The 19,521-nt window shown below is 45.1% G+C and overlaps 1 protein-coding gene and 1 long non-coding RNA gene across 2 annotated transcripts in view; one reads left to right on the forward strand and one right to left on the reverse strand.

Moving 5' to 3' along the window:
- Positions 1–2,192: 2,192 nt before the first annotated feature.
- DYRK4 (dual specificity tyrosine phosphorylation regulated kinase 4) overlaps positions 2,193–19,521 on the reverse strand; it is a 52,006-nt gene continuing 34,677 nt past the window's right edge. Inside the window, exons 13-18 of the mRNA XM_058190750.1 lie at positions 16,557–16,644; positions 14,708–14,880; positions 12,188–12,248; positions 10,796–10,925; positions 5,273–5,457; positions 2,193–2,857 (exon numbers count right to left, since the gene is read on the reverse strand). Coding sequence (XP_058046733.1) covers positions 2,598–2,857; positions 5,273–5,457; positions 10,796–10,925; positions 12,188–12,248; positions 14,708–14,880; positions 16,557–16,644 — 897 coding nt within the window. The 3' untranslated portion in view covers positions 2,193–2,597. The remainder of the gene's footprint in view (positions 2,858–5,272; positions 5,458–10,795; positions 10,926–12,187; positions 12,249–14,707; positions 14,881–16,556; positions 16,645–19,521) is intronic.
- Positions 7,207–10,712, forward strand: LOC131202125 (uncharacterized). The gene is made up of 2 exons (XR_009156067.1): positions 7,207–10,043; positions 10,074–10,712. It is a non-coding gene; the product is annotated as an uncharacterized LOC131202125 (long non-coding RNA).

The following is a 19,521-nucleotide window of genomic DNA, read 5'->3' on the forward strand; positions in this document are numbered from 1 at the left end:
AAAATTAAAAATTAAAATTAAAATTAAAAAGTCACGGTTCTGAAATTCCTTCCTTACACACAAATCAATTCTTCCTATTGGGTTGGATGGTAAAGCTAAGTCTTAATTGCTCTTGTGAAACCCAGGAGGTTATACATAGGCAAGAAAATCAAATGTACAGGCATAGAGTAGATGGTACTTGACTCAATGTGAGTGGCATCTAGGTATTCTAGTAGATCACCACTTAAGTACAGAATTTCCTCAAAAATAAGACCAGGTCTTATATTAATTTTTGCTCCAAAAGATGCATTAGGGCTTTTTTTCTGGTTAGGGCTTATTTTTGGGAAATTACGGTAAATGCAACTGTCTGGTTGATGATCTTAACTGGGGCTTATTTTTGCGGTATGGCTTAATTACCAGCATCCTGAAAAATCATGCTAGGGCTTATTTTCCAGTTACCGTATTTTTCAGAGTATAAGACGCACCTGAGTATAAGACGCACCTTAGTTTTTGGGGAGGAAAATAAAAAAAAGCTGATTGGCAGATGCGAAGATGGGCCATGTAGGGGGGAGTTTCCCCCCTGCACCCCACTTTGGCCCTAGGAGGCCTTCCTGCACTTATCTGGGAGCCAAAATTGGGCGTGTGGGAACTCCTGGAAGGGGCGGGGGGGAGAGGTGGGGTCAGGCAGCAATTTAACTACCAGTTCGCCTGAACTGATCCGAACCGGCTGAATCCCACCAGTGTGTCAGAAGCAGTGAGGCACTGCTGGGTTGAAAGGATGAGCCGATGACATCACTGTTGCTTGGGAGATGTCCAGTTGGGGATTCTTTTCTTGTCCTGGGCAAGAGCTGGAGGGAAGAATAAGAACTCAGCCCCATCCCATGACAGTTCTCAAATCTCCAATATGGGTTTGCTAACCCCCTGAACGCAGGCTCGTTAATCTCCTGCCCATCATTCCAATCACTCAAGGCCCTGTGGCTCCTTTTCCTCTTCCTTCTGAAGGCTCATAAAAATCAATTAGCCTCTTGACTAAGTCTGTTTCTGGTGTCACCACAAATCTGGGATCGGCAAACCCTCCTGAAAATTCCATCCAACATTTTTCTTCTCAAACCCCAACTCCGTGATGGTGAACCACAGCTGGCGCACGGAGCCCTCTCTGCGGGCACGTGAGCCGTCACCCAGCTCAGCTCCACCGCACAGGCACAGGTGTGCCTCCCTCCGGCCAGCTGATTTTGGGGATGTGCGGGGGTGGGACACATGCAGGAGATGTGCGTGTATGCACAGGGGACAGAGCGTAGGGGGTGCGGCGTGCTCCCCCAGCCCAGGAGGCTACAGGGAGTCCTGCTAGGCCCAAAACTGGGCATGCAGGGTGTGCTCCCCCATGGCCCGTTTTTGGGTCCAGGAGGTTGGAGGGAGGCCTGCTAGGCCAAAAACGGGGGGCGGGGGGGTCATGTGCGCACACGTGGGGGGCAGGGGGAGTGTGGAGGGTTATGCGCACATGCGCAGGGGGGGCGTGCATTGCATTATGGGTGCTGGCACGCACATGCACTGTCGTGCATGCACACTTTCTGCACACAACAAGAAAAAGGTTAGCCATCATTGCCCTAACTCTTAACCCTAAGCTAAAATGGTTTACTATTGCTTTTGGGACATCCCTATACCAGAATAACAGAGTTGGAAGGGACCTTGTAGGTTATCTAGTCCAAGTCCCTGCTCAAGCCCCCTATACCATTTCTGAGAAGTGGCTGTCCAGTCCTGAACCTTCTTTTTCCTTTATCTTTTCTTAGAGATGTCCTAATCGTTATCTCCTTTTAACAGGTAGCCCATAATCCCTTGTGGGGTGGAGTCTGGGCAACTGAATGAATGGAGCTAGCTAGCAGAGTGTTTAATGGCCAGATGCCCTTCCTGTTGCCAATGCGGAGTTTTGTTCAGCAGATATATTCTCATTGTGTCCAAAAAGAAATATATGCTTCTACCTAGGATTGAACTCACAGCCTCCTGATTGTGAGGCGAGAGCTTTGCCTCTAGGCCACCACACCACTCCTTTAGATATGTCCTATTCCTAAGCTTTATATGGGACTCCACTCCTTTGCAAAAAAACAGCCAGACACATTATTTTGCTTAAAATGTTATTTGGGGTTTTGTTTTTTTTTTGTAGTTAAACCATTTTATAGGTGATATTTATCTTGAATTTGTAGCACTATTTCTTCTTCACATTTATTAAACCTTACTCTATTCATCTACAAACCTATTCATGTCTTTGGTACGTGATTTTCCGCTCCCTGATAAATTTTCAGCTCGCTTGAATGAACAAACCACGATTTATTGCTTGAATACACAAATTACTATATTTTCATAGCATGATCTTTTTTTCTTTCTTTTTTCTTTGTTTGGGGAGCCTGGCAAAGTTCCTTAAGAGTCCATGATTCAACATCCGGCACATGTGAATTCAGTTTATTAGAAACCGGGAGACCGCGAGGTCTAGTAGTCCCATCTAAGGCCCAACACCGCCAATAAAAGCGCACAGACCACGATTAGAGAGAGATGCATTAAAATTTCTGTTCTCGAGCACGTTACAGCAAAATATTTATCTAGGAACTGTACGGAAAGAGAATCAGTCACCGCTTGTACTTAATGGGTGGTAAGATGCTTGTATTTTTTTGCAAGACTTTTCCTGGCCTGTGATCTCTTTTAGCCACTTTCTCCATCAGAGGTTCTGCTTCCTTTGCTGGAGTATCTGGTTTAACTGAGTCTTGATTTTCCTCTTTATTTACATCTTTGGACAATGCAACGGGAGAAAGTTTTTGATGCGAAGCAGGTAATTTTTCAGGTGGGTCGGATTTTACTTCTGTGCTGGGCTGTTCCCGAGCGATGTCATCTGCAGAAAAGGAAAGACGGCAAAATATTATTGTTGGGTTTGAAGACTAAAACCAGAGAGCAGCAATTGGCCGCTAGCCAAGCTTTCAAATACAGGTAATCCTCGACTTACGACTACAATGGGGAGCACGACTCCTATTGTTAAGCAAGGCAGTTGTTAAGTGAGCAGGGCCTGATTTTATTACCGTATTTTTCGGACTATAAGACACACTTTTTTTGTCTCCCAGAAGGGGGTGAAAATGTCTGTGTGTCTTATAGACAGAATATTGCCGAAGCCCCGCTCACCCACCGGCCGTTTTTTTTTTGCCTCTGCACACCCTGTTTTCAGAGTTTATTTCGGCCCATTTTCGAGGCTTTTTTTGGCCCGTTTTTCGGGGAAAAAATGGGCCTCAAAAACAAGCGAAAAAAAGCCTTGAAAACAGGCAAAAAAAAAAAGCTGAAAAAAGCCTCAAAAATGGGCTGGAAAAAAGCCTCAAAAACGGGCCAAAAAACAGCTCAAAAAGAGCAAAAAAAAAAAAAAGGCCCAAAAATGGGGCACATGGCGGCCAAAAACTTTTTTTGTTGTTTTCTTCTTCTAAATTTCGGTACGTCTTATTAGTCAGGTGCGTCTTATAGTCTGAAAAATACGGTAATATTTTTTTTTTGCCATGGTTGTTAAGTGAATCGCAGGGTCTTTAAGCCAATGGGGATACTTCAATGGCTGTAAGTGTGAAAAAATGGCCATAAGTCACTTTTTCAGTGCTGCTGTAACTTCAAATGGTCACTAAATGAACGGTCATAAGCCGAGGACTACCTGTAATATTATTTTACTGGCGCTAGCCTGCCCATCACACAATAATGAAAGCAAGCAACAAAATTGTGACAAACTCAGCAATTCTCTGAGAATCATTTCTTTAAATTCATTTTTTTCTTTTCTCACTTTTGAATTTAGAGGGAATATCGTCCCTTTGGTTTGGTTCTTGTTGATTTTAAATCTAATGAAAGCTACCTGCTATGCTTCCTGCCACCCAGCTTGACAGAGAGAAGCCATAGAATCATAGAACTGTGGAGCTGGAGGGAACCAAAGGGATCATCTAGTCCAGCCCTCTGCAATGTGCAAAAAAAAATAAATCAATTAAACTACACCCCAAAGGCTGCTTCTTAAAAACTAAAAAGATAGATAGAGAACCCACCGATTGTGCCACTGCTGTACACATCACCAGGAAAATGTTCTTTATACAGGTAGTCCTCAACTTACGACCATAATTGAGCCCCATAGTTCTGTTGTTAATCGAGACATTTTTAAGGGAGTTTCGCCTCATTTGACGGCCTATCTCGCCACCGTTGTTCAGTGAATCACTGCAGTGGATAAGTTAGTAACCTGGTTGTTAAGTGAATCTGGCTGCCCCCATTGATTTTGTTCATGAGAAGATCACAAAAGGGGATCACGTGACCCCGGGACACAACAATGTCATGACTATGAACCAGTTGTCAAGCATCAGAATTTGGATCACGTGATCATGGGGTATCCTGCCCAGGTCGTAAGTGTGAAAAACGGTCACGAGTCACTTTTTTTCAGTGGTAGCTTCGAACGGTCACTAGATGAACTGTTGCATGTCAAGGACTGCTTATACTGCATTCTAACCAATGCCACATCACAGCTCCTAAGCGAGTCACGCCAGATTTTATGACTTTGGACGCAGTCGTTGAGCGAATCACGCAGCCGTTAAGCGAATCCAGCTTCCCCTGTTGATTTAGCTTGTCAGAAGTCCCCTGGGAAGTGGCGATTATGTGACCCCGGGATGCTTATTCTGTTGTAAAATAAATGTACCATTGCCAGCTGCCCAAATTTTGACTGCCCAAATGACTGTAGGGCAATAGTGGGATTCAACCGGTTCGCACCACTTCGGCCGAACCGGTTGTTAAATTGCTGGCTGGCCCCTCCCCTCCCCTCCCTGCCTCTTCCAGAAGTCACACATCCCTGACTGATTTTTGCTCCCAAGAGGTTGCAGGGAGGCCTACTAGGCCCAAAAGAGGTTGCAGGGGGATGTAGCGCGGCTCTCGTAGCCTGTTTTTGCTCCCTCCTGGGAGGCCTACTAGGCCCAAAATGGGGCGCGGAGGTGGTGGTGCCCCCCCACGGCCCATTTTTGCTCCCAGAGGGGTGCAGGCTGTCACACCCCCTGTCCATGCCCACCATGGCCACGCCCATCCATTAGGGCAGAGAACTAGTTGTTAAATTATTTGAATCCCACCACTGCTGAGGGGTGGGGCTGTCATAAGTGTGAGGACTGGTCCTCAGTCACCTTTTTTTTTTTTAACACTGTCCTAACTTCATACAGTCGCTGAATGAACGGTTGTAAGTCAAGGAGTACATGTAGAGCTTTGATTATTATTATTATTATTTTTAAAAGGAAAGCAAGAATTAAAACTAAACAACCTCCTTTTTCTATCTGTGTATTTTTATGAGCGTTTTCCTTTTTCTTCTCTGCTGGCGTGTAGAAAGTTGTCTCACTCGGCTTTGTAGCCGTCTTGGGCTTCTGTTTCAGTCTGGGCGGCCACGGTTCCTCCATCCAGGCGTGGTGGATGGCTTCTTCCGGAATCATGCGCAAAGAAGGTTTCCATCTTGATATGAAGAGAGGATAATAAAAAACCCAGATTAAGGCTAGACTAATAAAAGGCTAAAATAAAATAAAATAAAATAAAATAGATTTATAAAAGGGACCCAGTGGCTCGGTGTCTAAGGCGCTGAGCTTGTCTATCGAAAGGTTGGCAGTTCAGCGGTTCGAATCCCTGGTGCTGCGTAATGGGGTGAGCTCCCGTTACTTGTTCCAGCTTCTGCCAACCTAGCAGTTCGAAAGCATGTAAAAAATGCAAGTAGAAAAATAGGGACCATCTTTGGTGGGAAGGGAACAGCGTTCCGTGCACCTTCGGGGTTTAGTCATGCCGGCCACATGACCATGGAGACGTCTTTGGATAGCGCTGGCTCTTCGGCTTTGAAACGGAGATGAGGAGTCAGGAGGAGATGATAGAGTCAGGAACGACTAGCACGTATGTCTGAGGGGAACCTTTTCCTTTACCTTAATAAAAGGCGACTCAGATGATCAAAGGCCTGGAGACTAAACCGTATGAAGAACGGCTGCAGGTTTTGGGTCTGGCTAGTCTAAAGAAAAGAAGGACTAGGGGTGACATGATAGCAGTGTTCCAGTATTTGAGTGGCTGCCACAAAGAAGAGGGAGTCAAGCTATTCTCCAAAGCACTAGAGAGCAGGACAAGAAGCAATGGATGGAAACTGATCAAAGAGAGAAAAAACCTGGAATTAAGGAGAAACTTCCTAACAGTGAGAACAATTAACCAGTGGAATGGCTTGCCTCTAGAAATCGAGGGTGCTCCATCACTGGATGTTTTTAAGAAGAATCTAGACCAGGGGTGTCAAACTTGTGTCGTCATGGCATCGTCACGTGACGTATCGGGACTTTCCCCCTTCGCTAAACCGGGCGGGGGTGGAGCCAGCATGTGACACATCCGGCCCACAGCCCGCGAGTTTGACAACCCTGGTCTAGACAGTCATTTATCTGAAATGGTATAAGTTCTCCTGCTTGAGCAGGGAGCTGGACTAGGACCTCCAAGGTCCCTTCTATTCTATTCTATTCTATTCTATTCCATTCCATTCCATTCCATTCCATTCCACATTTTCTGTTCTGTTCTGTTCTGTTCTGTTCTGTTCTGTTCTGTTCTCTTCTCTTCTCTTCTCTTCTCTTCTCTTCTCCTCTTCTCTCCTCTCCTCTCCTACTCTAATCATTCTATTCTGTTCTGTTCTGTTCTGTTCTGTTCTGTTCTGTTCCGTTCCGTTCCGTTCCGTTCCGTTCCGTTCCATTCCATTCCATTCCATTCCACATTTTCTGTTCTGTTCTGTTCTGTTCTCTTCTCTTCTCCTTTCCTCTCCTCTGCTACTCTAATCATTCTATTCTATTCTATTCTATTCTATTCTATTCTATTCTATTCTATTCTATTCCATTCCATTCCATTCCATTCCATTTCATTCCATTCCACATTTTCTCTTCTGTTCTGTTCTGTTCTGTTCTCTTCTCTTCTCCTCTCCTCTCCTACTCTAATTATTCTATTCTATTCTATTCTATTCTATTCTATTCTATTCTATTCTATTCTATTCTATTCCATTCCATTCCACATTTTCTGTTCTGTTCTGTTCTGTTCTCTTCTCCTCTCCTCTCCTACTCTAATCATTCCTATTCTATTGTATTCTATTCTATTCCATTCCATTCCATTCCATTCCATTCCATTCCATTCCATTCCATTCCACATTTTCTCTTCTCTTCTCTTCTCTTCTCTTCTCTTCTCTTCTCTTCTCTTCTCCTCTCCTCTCCTCCTCTAATCATGGACAACATCCTATATTTAATGACGGGTCTGCATGGATGCAATACAGGCAGTCCTCAATTTACAACAGTTCCCTTAGAGACCATTCGAAATTACAACGGCAACTGAAAAAGGTTACTTATAGCCGTCTTCTGACGGTTGCAGTGTTCCTACAGACACATGGTCCAAATTTGCACACTTGGCAACTGACTCGTATTTATGACAATTGCAGCGTCCCAGGGTGACCTGTTCCCCTTTTGCGAGCTTCTGACAAGCAACATTAATGGGGAAACCAGGTTCACTTAACAACCGGGTTACTAACTCAACAACCGCAGGGATTCCCTTGACAAACGTGTCTCACTTGGCAACAGAAATTTCGGGATCAATTATTGCCGTAAGTCAAAGACTGCCTGTATTGAAGGAAGCAAACTTCTACTCCGTGTTGGAAACTGGCTATTATTAAACCGGACTGTATTCGGTTTAATAATATTCGGCCTTATTATAACTTAAGACCTCATGTGATCAAAATTTGGATGCTTGGCAACTGGTTCATACTTACGACGGTTGCTGTGACCCAAAGTCAGGTGGTCCCCTTTGGCGATTTTCTGACAAGCAAAGTCAACAGGGAAGCCGGATTCACTAAACAATTGTGTTACTGGCTTAACAACTGCAGTGATTCACTTAACAATTGTAACGAGAAAGATTAGAGAATGGGGCAAAACTCACTTAACAACTCTCCCGTTTAGTAACAGAAATGTAGGGTTCAGTTGCGGTCATAGGTCAAGGACTACTTTGGGAAGGTCCGAATGAAGAACCGAGCATCTATTTAATACAGGTAGTCCTCGACGTACAACCACAATTACGACCAACATTTCCGTTGCTGAGCAAGGCTAAGTGAGACATGCACGATTTTGCAACCTGTTTTACCTGGTTGTGAAGTGAATTTTTGCAGTTGTTAAATGAGTCACATGGTCATTAAGCAAATCTAGCTTTCCCCATCGACTTTGCTTATCAGAAGCCGCCTGGGAAGGTTGCAAAAAGTGACCACATGATTTCAGGATGCTGCAACCCTCATAAATATACGTTGGTTGCTAAGCACCCAAATTGTGATCGCAGATGCTGTCATAAGTACAAGGAATGGTCATGCCATTTTTTCCAGTGATGTCATCTTGAATGGTCACTAAATGAATAGCTGCACCTTAAGGACTATTGTGTACTAAAAAGAAGAGGTAAAGCTTAAAAAGCTAAAAATAAAGGAGTCCCAGTGGGTTTTACTGTGCTAGTCATTGCCAACTCCAGAGGGTGTTGCTCATTTCCATTTCAAGGCCATTGAGCCAGCCCTGACCAAAGATACCGTGTGTTCTGTCCCCTCCCTTCCTTCCCAAAACAATACACTAGCCGAGGCTGTCTGCCAGCAATTTATTTACACTTGGCCGGGTTCCTTCTGGCAGCAAAAGTTCTGGCAACATTCCTTCACATGCCAGCCAAGTCCTTATCAAGCAGCAGCGTGCCGACAGGCCATTGCCAGGGCAACCAGGTGTCTGCAGGATGATCTAAAGTACTCACAAGTAATCCCAGCCTTCAGTCCAAAGCAGTCCAAAAGCCAGTAGTCCGTAACTTTGTCCAACACAAGGGCCTACGGAGCACTCTCCCTGCTTTTATCCCCTGTGGGGTGTGGCTCCATAACTCAGCACTCCCTGGGCCTGCCCCACCCTTTCCTCTGCTGCGCACGCTTCTCTCGGCATCACTGTTTCACATCTAGCCAAGATTGATCCTCAGCAGCTGGTTCTTGGGGCATTGCCAGGGAGGAGGAGGGGTCGGGGGAAAGAGGCCTTGTCAGCTCCTCCTCCTGGCCTGCAGCTGGAATCTGGGACAGTGCCAGGGAGGAGGAAGATCCAGGGGGGGAAGGAGGCCTTGCCAGCTCCTCCTCCTAACTTTCCGAGTCATCCGGCTCCAGGAGGCCAGGCCCGGGGCCCAGAGCCACAACACCGTGTTTCCCCGAAAATAAGACCCTGTCTTATATTTTTTTGAACCCTGAAATAAGTGCTTGGCCTTTTTTGGGGGGAGGTTTTATTATTTTGGGGCATGTGGAGCAAGATGGGGCTCCTCTTGCTGTCTTACCTGATTTCCAGCTCTACGTTTAAATATTTTCAGGGAGGGCTTATTTTCGGGGGGAGGATTATTTTAGCGCATGCGCTCAAAATCCCGATTGGTCTTATTATCGGGGGATGTCTTATTTTTGAGGAAACAGGGTATTGCTGCAATCATGTGGCCAGCATAAAATCACGGAACGCTGTTACCTTCCCACCAAAGTGGTACCTATTTATCTATTCACATTTGCATGCTTTCAAACTGCTAGGTTGGCAGGAGCTGGAGCGAGGACGGGAGCTCACCCCGTCGTATGGCTCTCGGGTCTTGAACCTGGGCTGCTGGTTTTCCAGCTGACAAGCTCAGGGTCTTAGCCACTGAGCCATTGTGCTGCCAGGAGAGCTTGGGTGACAAGGAATTCTAAGGGGGAAAAAAAACTTTTGCCATTTGGGTGCTCCAGTCAGTTTGATTCCATCTTCCTATTTTACAACTCTTTTGTGAGCTTGACTCACAATGAAGTTACAGTGGCAGCTTACAGATGTTTCATCTTAATGGCAAAGACCCTGCATAACATTTGGAAGCATCTAAGGGCCCACTTTGCTTGAAGCAAGATCCTAGCCAGGCCTCTTTGCTTATTTTGTCATATTTTGTAGTCACTGCAGACATTCATGATCAGGGGTGAAATCTAAAAATTTTCCCTACCGGTTCTGTGGGCGTGGCTTAATTGGTGGGTGTGGCTTGGTGGTCAGGTGACCCGGTGGGCATGGCTTGGTGGTCAGGTGACTGAATGGGCATGGCCAATAATAATAAATAATAAAAATAATAAACAATATACAAAACTTGGGAGCGCACCGGTCTACCTTCTTTAAAAATAGAAGCTCCGGTCTACTAATTGCCTTTTTTTGGGAGGCACCGGTCTACCTTCTTTAAAAATAGAGGCACCGGTCTACTAGCCGCCTACAGCGCTGATGAGCTGTAGTGCGACCTTTTGAAGCGCTGCGGCAGTCATTTAAGACTGTTAGCAGCTATATCACGACCGAGAGCTTCAGGGACAGAGAAGAGGAACAGCGAGGCGTGGGCGGTGGGGGGAGCAGGGATTTTTGCTACCGATTCTCCGAACTATCCGTCCCCATTGCTAATGAATCGTGCGATCCGGTCCGAACCAGGAGCATTTCACCCCTGTCCATGATTGTGTGAGAACATGGAATATGCTAAGAAAATTCTTCAAAATCCACAGGAAAGTCTTATTACAAAAAACTATTTAGTACGCTTTCCAATTACTCATCAAATGCAACTGGAAATCACTGTCGTAGCATTTTCCTAACAAACCATTTCCAGAGATAATTGACCAAATGGGGAATTAAGCTATCCAAGAATAACTTCTTTACAATTCTCCATTTCTCTACAGCTATTTCTTTCTTTCTTTTTTTTTTTTAAAGCATGGGAAAAATAAAAGCAAGGATTTAGCAAAATAATCTTGTTTCAAAAAAAATAATCTCACACGAGGCACTTCTTGAGGAAATCCAGAAAGGAGCCAACGTGCGTTTTCAAAACAGCGTTTAGATCTTTGGAATTTGGGTTCCTTATTTTCCCTCTAGTGTTCGTGACGCTTTTCGGAACTCCGTTGGAATCTACAAAAGAGGGAAACGGATTTTACAACCACGGGTACATTTCCACGTCAGCTGAAATTGTGAAACGGAGAGACATTTGCACAAACTGTCAGTCTACGCAGGAGAAAATACACATAGTCAGAGGGAGCCAATGTTGCAGTCTTGCACATCACTTGTTTGTCTGAAATTGCCTGTGGAGCTAGACGTTTCACTTTATAGCCAGGCAGCCAAGTATGAATTCTTTTAATACAGAATTAATTGGCTGTAGGCATAGGGGTGGGTCCCAATTTTTACGCAGTGCATGCTACATTCAAAAGGGCCATCATATTTTTCTCTACAAACACAATATCCCTTGGGTCAGCATCCACCCATATATTTTCTTCCTTGGGTCCAAAGCAAAGCTTTCTGGCTAGTGCCAGCTCAGACAGTGTTGTTCAGTGCATCTGTTGCACTTCGTTGTGTAACAGTGACAACGTGAACATGTAGGATCCAAAATAGCCCATTTGCGTAAAATAGCACCAGCACTTAGACTTATATACCGCTTCACAGTGCTATACAGTCCTCTCTAAGCGGTTTACAGAGTCAGCCAGTTGCCCCCAACAATGTGGGTTCCTCATTTTACCAACCTCACGAAGGCTGAGTCAATCGTGAGCTCCATCAGGATCGAACGCCTGGCAGTGGGCAGAGTTAGCCTGCAATACTGCATTCTAACCACTGCGCAACCATGGCTCTTACAATTTATATATTTTATACGTCTTATATTATGTTTATAGCACCAACACTTAGACTTATATACCGCTTCACAATGCTAAGTGATTTACAGAGTCAGCATATTGCCCCCAACAATCTGGGGCCTCATTTTACCGACCTCAGAAAGACAGAAGGCTGAGTCAACCTTGAACTGGTCAGGATTGAACTCATGGCTGTGGGCAGAGTTAGTCTGCAATACTGCATTCCAACCACTTCATCACCACAGCTTTTCCCATGATGAAGCGGGGGGAGGGTGTTATTTCATCCTCCTATTAAATATTAGGTGGATAAATGCTTAAATCAAGAGCCACATTCTCCCTGCATAAAGCAGTCCTCAAAATAGAGGCTTCTTTCAACATCATTATAGCCACTTAATGTACCTTAGAATTCTTGATGAACGTATCTTTTCTTTTATGTACACTGAGAGCGTATGCACCAAGACAAATTCCTTGTGTGTGCAATCACACTTGGCCAATAAAAAAAATTCTATTCTATTCTATTAAGTGAATTGTTCACTAATGATCAATGCTTACCAAAGAATGTTCGTTTTCTTGATGCAGTTTGAATGAAATCAGATGGCGGAAGTCCTAAGATCTTTAAAATGAAAGAAAAGAAACAGAGACAGAAACAGAGAGATGAAAGAGAGAGAGAGATGAAAGATAGAGAGGGAGAGAGGAAGGGAGGGACGAAGGAAGGGGAGGAGAAACAAAGTTTACAGTTTCTCCGTAAAGCAATCAGTAGTTAATATAATTGATGTCAGGGTTCCAAGGAACACCCCCAACGAAATAAAGCTCTGAGGCTTGAGGTTCCTCAATGTTCCAAATTATTAGAGATGTCATGTTGGCACAGTTGGGAAAACCCGAAACTGAAATCTTCCAGGTTTTCCACACCCAGTTGACAGTTCACAGTCCTGTCCCACACCCACAAGTTCATCACATTGTCCAATCAACTCTTCACACCCAATTGGATACAATCTTCAGGCAGTCTACATCAGACGCAGGATGTCCTTGAATACGGAATGTTGTTATGACTAACTTTCTACCGCTCCAACAACAACCCCCTCCCAACTTCCCCAGCTAAAATATGTGGCAGTTAAGAAGCAAGAAAGAAAATTGCCTTCCAAAACTGACAGTTGAAGTCCAAAGCTGAGCTGTGAATTGAGTGACTGTTTCAGGACTCAGCTCAGAGTGAGCGACTAGATTTAACGCTTGCTCTATTTAACGCTGTGCTAGGTTGTGACAAGGGATATTGCACTGCTATAAATCCAGGTGAAACTATGTGGCTGAGGAGAACAGCACTGGAAGATGTACAAGAACACCTGTCAGGCACAAGTAACCGGGAACAGGAGTTTAATTCAAAGCGCTTCAAATTGATTCCATGCTACGTGTATATAAGAATCTTTACCTATTCATGGTCAAAGCTAAATTGGCACTAGATAAAATTCAATGGAATTCAGGGGTGGCTAGACGGGTCTCTTAGACCAGGGGTCTCCAACCTTGGTCCCTTTAAGACTTGTGGACTTCAACTCCCAGAGTCCCTCAGCCAGGTTTGCTGGCTGAGGGACTCAGGGAGTTGAAGTCCACAAGTCTTAAAGGGACCAAGGTTGGAGACCAGTGTCTTAGACTTATATACCACTACATAGTGCTTTACAACCCTCTCTAAGCATTTACAGAGTTGGCACACTGCCCCCAACAATCTGGGTCCTCATTTTACCGACCTCAGTTAGTGATGTAACAGAAGGTACCTCCATAATGCAGGCAAGCTGCTCCACTTCATTTTCCCCTGGGAAAAGAGGGTACCCCGTGTAGAGCTCGACGATGATGCAACCCAAGCTCCACATATCGATCGAGGTTGTATACGGGTGGCCCAGAATGACTTCTGGAGAACGATAAAACCGGCTTTGGACATAAGTGTACACTAAAGCAAACAAGAAAGGGGGAATGGACACCAGAGGGGGAAAAAAATCATGAGAGAGGGTAGCTCAGTCACTATCAAAAATGTTTCTCTCACGCCTCCCTCCCAGCATTTCTCTGATTTTCCTCTGCCACCTTTTATTTATTTTTTATTTATAGTTCAATATCTATACCGCCCTTCTCCCGAAGGACTCAGGGCGGTTTACAGCCATTTAAAAACACAAAGAATACATAATATAAATAACAAATTTAAAAATGGATTTAAAACGAATATTAAATAGGCCTAATTAACTAAAACGGTCATAGACCGACGTAAAACCCCTTAAAATTTAAAATTATAGTTAAAATACACTTAGGCTAGTCCCGCACGATTAAATAGTAAGGTCTTCAGTTCCCGCTTGAAGGTTCGGAGGTCGGGGAGTTGGCGTAACCCCGGAGGCAGCTCGTTCCAAAGGGCCGGTGCTGCCACAGAGAAGGCTCTCCTCCTGGGGGTCGCCAACCGGCATTGTTTGGTCGACGGCACCCTGAGCAGGCCCATTCTGTGGGAGCGCACAGGTCGTTGGGAGGCCAACGGTGGCAGTAGGCGGTCTTGTAAGTAACCCAGTCCTAAGCCATGGAGCGCTTTGAAGGTGGTCACTAACACCTTGAATTGCACCCGGAAGGCTACCGGCAGCCAGTGCAGGCCACGCAGGATAGGTGTGACAGTCTTTACTCTGTAAGTCACTATTTGTGCCAATAGATCTAACGTTCTGCTTGTTGTTTTGAAGCAGTTGCTTCCATGGCTTATTCCTGCAATACGAACCTCTGCACCCCCATCCTGCATCTGAATCTGTGCCTCTCCCTTGACTGGTTCCCCATCCTCTGCATTTGCTTTGGAGCAGGGGTCTCAACCTTGGGCCCTTAAAGATTTGTGGACTTCAACTCCCAGAGTCCCTCAGCCAGGTTTGCTGGCTGAGAGACTCTGGGAGTTGAAGTCCACAAGTCTTAAAGGGACCAAGGTTGAAGACCCCTGTCTTAGATTTATATACCACTACATAGTGCTTTACAACCCTCTCTAAGCATTTACAGAGTTGGCACACTGCCCCCAACAATCTGGGTCCTCATTTTACCGACCTCAGTTAGTGATGTAACAGAAGGTACCTCCATAATGCAGGCAAGCTGCTCCACTTCATTTTCCCCTGGGAAAAGAGGGTACCCCGTGTAGAGCTCGACGATGATGCAACCCAAGCTCCACATATCGATCGAGGTTGTATACGGGTGGCCCAGAATGACTTCTGGAGAACGATAAAACCGGCTTTGGACATAAGTGTACACTAAAGCAAACAAGAAAGGGGGAATGGACACCGGAGGGGGAAAAAAATCATGAGAGAGGGTAGCTCAGTCACTATCAAAAACGCCTCCCTCCCAGCATTTCTCTGATTTTCCTCTGCCACCTTTTATTTATTTTTTATTTATAGTTCAATATCTATACCGCCCTTCTCCCGAAGGACTCAGGGCGGTTTACAGCCGTTTAAAAACACAAAGAATACATAATATAAATAACAAATTTAAAAACGGATTTAAAACGAATATTAAATAGGCCTAATTAACTAAAACGGTCCTAGACCGATGTAAAACCCCTTAAAATTTAAAATTATAGTTAAAATACACTTAGGCTAGTCCCGCACGATTAAATAGTAAGGTCTTCAGTTCCCGCTTGAAGGTTCGGAGGTCGGGGAGTTGGCGTAACCCCGGAGGCAGCTCGTTCCAAAGGGCCGGTGCTGCCACAGAGAAGGCTCTCCTCCTGGGGGGTCGCCAACCGGCATTGTTTGGTCGACGGCGTCCTGAGCAGGCCCACTCTGTGGGAGCGCACAGATCGTTGGGAGGCCAACGGTGGCAGTAGGCGGTCTCGTAAGTAACCCAGTCCTAAGCCATGGAGCGCTTTGAAGGTGGTCACTAACACCTTGAATTGCACCCGGAAGGCTACCGGCAGCCAGTGCAGGCCACGCAGGATAGGTGTGACAGTCTTTACTCTGTAAGTCACTATTTGTGCCAATAGATCTAACGTTCTGCTTGTTGTTTTGAAGCAGTTGCTTCCATGGCTTATTCCTGCAATACGAACCTCCGCCCCCCATCCTGCATCTGAATCTGTGCCTCTCTCTTGACTAGTTCCCCATCCTCCGCATTTGCTTTGGAGCAGGGGTCTCCAACCTTGGCAACTTTAAGCCTGGAGGACTTCAACTCCCAGAATACTCCAGCCAACAAAGCTGGCTGGGGAATTCTGGGAACTGAAGTCCTCCAGGCTTAAAGTTGCCAAGGTTGGAGACCCCTGCTATGGAGGATGCTTGACTGTTCTGACCCAGCTCCCCAAACATGACCAACCCTCTGTATGTTAACTACAGAAACTCAATGATTCCTTTATTAGGAGCGCCAGCAGCCCGGCAAAAAGTTTCTCTCTCAACGCAGGCTAACAAGTCTGTCCGGGAGGGAGATGAATAGTTGTCTGCCACATTTATTCATCTCTGCCCCCTGCCTTTTATCCCCAGAGCTAGGGTGGGGTTTCTCTAGCAGCAGTGGCTCTTGTGTCCCAAGGACCAGCCCATAGATTTCCACTGTTCTCCTCTCCTCTCTGAACTACTCAAAATTTCCGCTATCAGTTCTCCAGAACCTGTCAGAACCTGCTGGATTTCACCCCTGGGCAAAAACCGCTTTTAACATTCGGTTATGTTGTCAAATGAAACATTTAACAAATGTTTCAGTTAACAACATACATTTTGGGTTCAATTGTGATCGTAAGTCAAGGACTACCTGTATTTGTGAGAAAAATAGCTACTCAGGTGCAAACTCCCTTATATGAGCTCCAAGACATTGACCGAGAGAAGGAAATGCTACAGGATTGCCCTGTCAGCATTTTGTGATCCCCTTTACATCTATAGAATAAGCGAAATCAATTCAAAGTATTTTTTTTTTTAAATCAAGTAAAAAATTGTATCTACTTGACTCCGCGAACCTCTTTGATGTTCGTAGCAGCTCGATCCAAAATCAATAACTTTGAATGAAATTTGTCCAGCTGAAGATTGGCTTATTAATATGTTCTCCTAAAGAATGTTGTTTTATAAAAAAAGAATAAGACCAAGGGAGAAAATATCAGTACGTTTCATCTATCAGGTTAACAAACTGTTGACATATTCATTCCCCCCACCCCATTCAGGTCATCAAGCTGTAACTGGAAACAGGATCCGTATGACAGTGTTGATTGCTGGGTGTCGATTGCTGGTGGGGAAGCGTTTTGATCGTTTTGTCCCCTTTTGGGCTTGTTGATTGTCTCTTTTGCACAGTAGGTAGATGTCGTTTTTGTCTATGTGTCTGTTGATGGCTAATTTGTCTGGCTTCCAGGAATTCTCTAGCATTTTAAATTAAAATTATGTACTAAATATTACATTCCGAAGCAGTTGAGTTTATGTACGCTATCTTTCTAGGGCCAAAGAGTGATAAGCTACCAATAGAAAACTCTAGAACAGCAGTCCCCAATCCCTCGTTTATGGACTAGCACCAATCCGTGGTATCCTAGAAACTGGGCCACGCAAACAAGCAAAGGCCCATGTGAAACCACGCTCCCTCCAGCCCGCGGAAAAACCTCTCTCCACGGACCCGATCCCTGGTGCCCAAAAGGTTTGGGGGCCACTGCTCTAGGACAGAGGACAACAAAAAGGATTTTTAAAAAAAAAAAATGAATTGTGCGGTTTATGAACCACAGTGGCGGAGTGGTCAGAGTGCAGTACTGCAGGCTACTTCTGCTGCCTGCTGGCTGCCTGCAATTTGGCAGTTCAAATCTCACCAAGCTCAAGGTTGACTCAGCCTTCCTTCCTTCCGAGGTGGGTAAAATGAGGACCCAGATTGTTGGGGGCAATAGGCTGGCTCTGTAAACTGCTTAGAGAGGGCTGTAAAAGCCCTGTGAAGCGGTATATAAGTCTAAGTGCTATTCCTATGACTATTCCTTCCTTCCTTCCTTCCTTCCTTCCTTCCTTCCTTCCTTCCTTCCTTCCTTCCTTCCTTCCTTCCTTCCTTCCTTCCTTCCTTCCCTCCCTCCATTCCCTTTCTCGTTCCTTGGGGCACAGTGGTCAGAATGCAGTACTGCAGGCTAATTCTGCCCACTGCCATCAGTTCGATTCTAACTGGCTCAAGGTTGACTCAGCCTTCCTTCCTTCCGAGGTGGGTAAAATGAGGACCCAGATTGTTGGGGGGCAATAGGCTGACTCTGTAAACTGCTTAGATGGGGCTGTAAAGCACTGTAAAGCAGTATGTAAATCTAAGTGTTATTGTTATTGCTATAGCACAGTGATGGCGAACCTATGGCACGTGTGCCAGAGGTGGCACACAGAGCCCTCTCTGTGGGCATGTGCACTGTTGCCAGCTGCTCTTTTGGTTTCCAGCCAGCTGGTCAAAAAATGTCCTGAAAATGACCAAAAAACAGCCTGAAAAGAGCCAAAAAAATGGCCAAAACGAACCAAAAACCAGGCATGCATGCGCCAGCCAGCTGGTCTTTGGGTTTCTGGTGTTTCAGTGTGCGCAAAGACCAGCTGGCTGGCACATATGTGCATGCCGGAAACCCGAAGACCAACTGGCTGATGAGCGCATGTGCCTGCCGTGTCCCACTCCCCCTCCGACGACCAGGTCTAGGAAGTCCATATCAAGCATGGCAACGAAGCCTCTGTAGCTTTGCCAAATTCCTCCGAGGTTTCTCAGGGCAGGCAGGAGTCCAAGTTGTGACTTCAGCAAGCTAGATGAGACTTTGCTTGACTCAAAGTTGGAATGCCACAAGCAGGTCCTTTATATAGGCTGTGGGGTGTGGCTCCATGACTCAGCATTTATCCAGGCCTGCCCCTCCCTTCCTTCTGCTGGCGTCACCTCTCAGATCTCCGGAAGCGAGGATCCTCCCACTTTGAATTGTCTTCTGCTGTTTGAGAAAGGGAGGGGTCAGAAGGAGTAGGCCCGAGTAATTCCAATCTGTGGCTGACTTCCTCTGATGGCTGAGCCAAAGGAACACACGCAGAATGAGTGAGGTTTGTTTGTTCATTCCTGACATCCTGTCCGGGCATGGGGCCAGGGCCGGGGGCTGGAGGCATGAAAAGCCGTTCATCTTCATTATCAGACTCCGAGTCTGATAGCAGGCCTGGGAGGAGACGGGAGGGGCCCGGCTGAGGAGAGGAAGGAGGACGAGGCACAACAGCGCCCCGGCCAGCTGGTTTTTGGGTTTCGGGTGCGCTGGCATGCACACATGCCTGCACCTGCACACAAGTTCCGGTTTGGGCACTCGGTGCTAAAAAGGTTCGCCATCACTGCTGTCGTACCATAGTTTTATTTATTTATTTATTTATTTTGTCACAACATCATATAAAAAGATTATATAGTATATAAACATATATATGAGTAAATATTAGGAGGTATAAGCATATATATATGCTTATATATATATATATATATATATATATATATATATATATATATATATATATATATATATATATATATATATATATATATGAGTAAATATTAGGAGGTATAAGCATATATATATGCTTATATATGACGAAGCCTGAAGATGACGAATGAGACTTCGTCGAAACGTTGCCAAGACATTTCCAATTTTACACGGGAGAAAACCCGAACAACCAAAGACCTACATACAAACACCCGTGAAAACCTTCCTATGTATATATAGGAAGAAGAAAAGAAAAACAATAAGACAGGAACGGTAGGCACGTTTGTGCGCTTATGCACGCCCCTTATGGTCCTCTTAGGAATGGGGTGAGGTCAATAGTAGAAAGTTTTTGGTTAAAGCTTTTGGGATTATAGGAAGAGACCACAGAGTCAGGTAAAGTATTCCAAGCACTGATGATTCTGTTACAGAAGTCATATTTTCTGCAATCTAGATTAAAGCGGTTGACATTAACTTTAAATCTATTGGTTGCTCT

This window comes from Ahaetulla prasina, chromosome 7 (assembly GCF_028640845.1).
Source record: "Ahaetulla prasina isolate Xishuangbanna chromosome 7, ASM2864084v1, whole genome shotgun sequence".
NCBI lineage: Eukaryota > Metazoa > Chordata > Lepidosauria > Squamata > Colubridae > Ahaetulla > Ahaetulla prasina.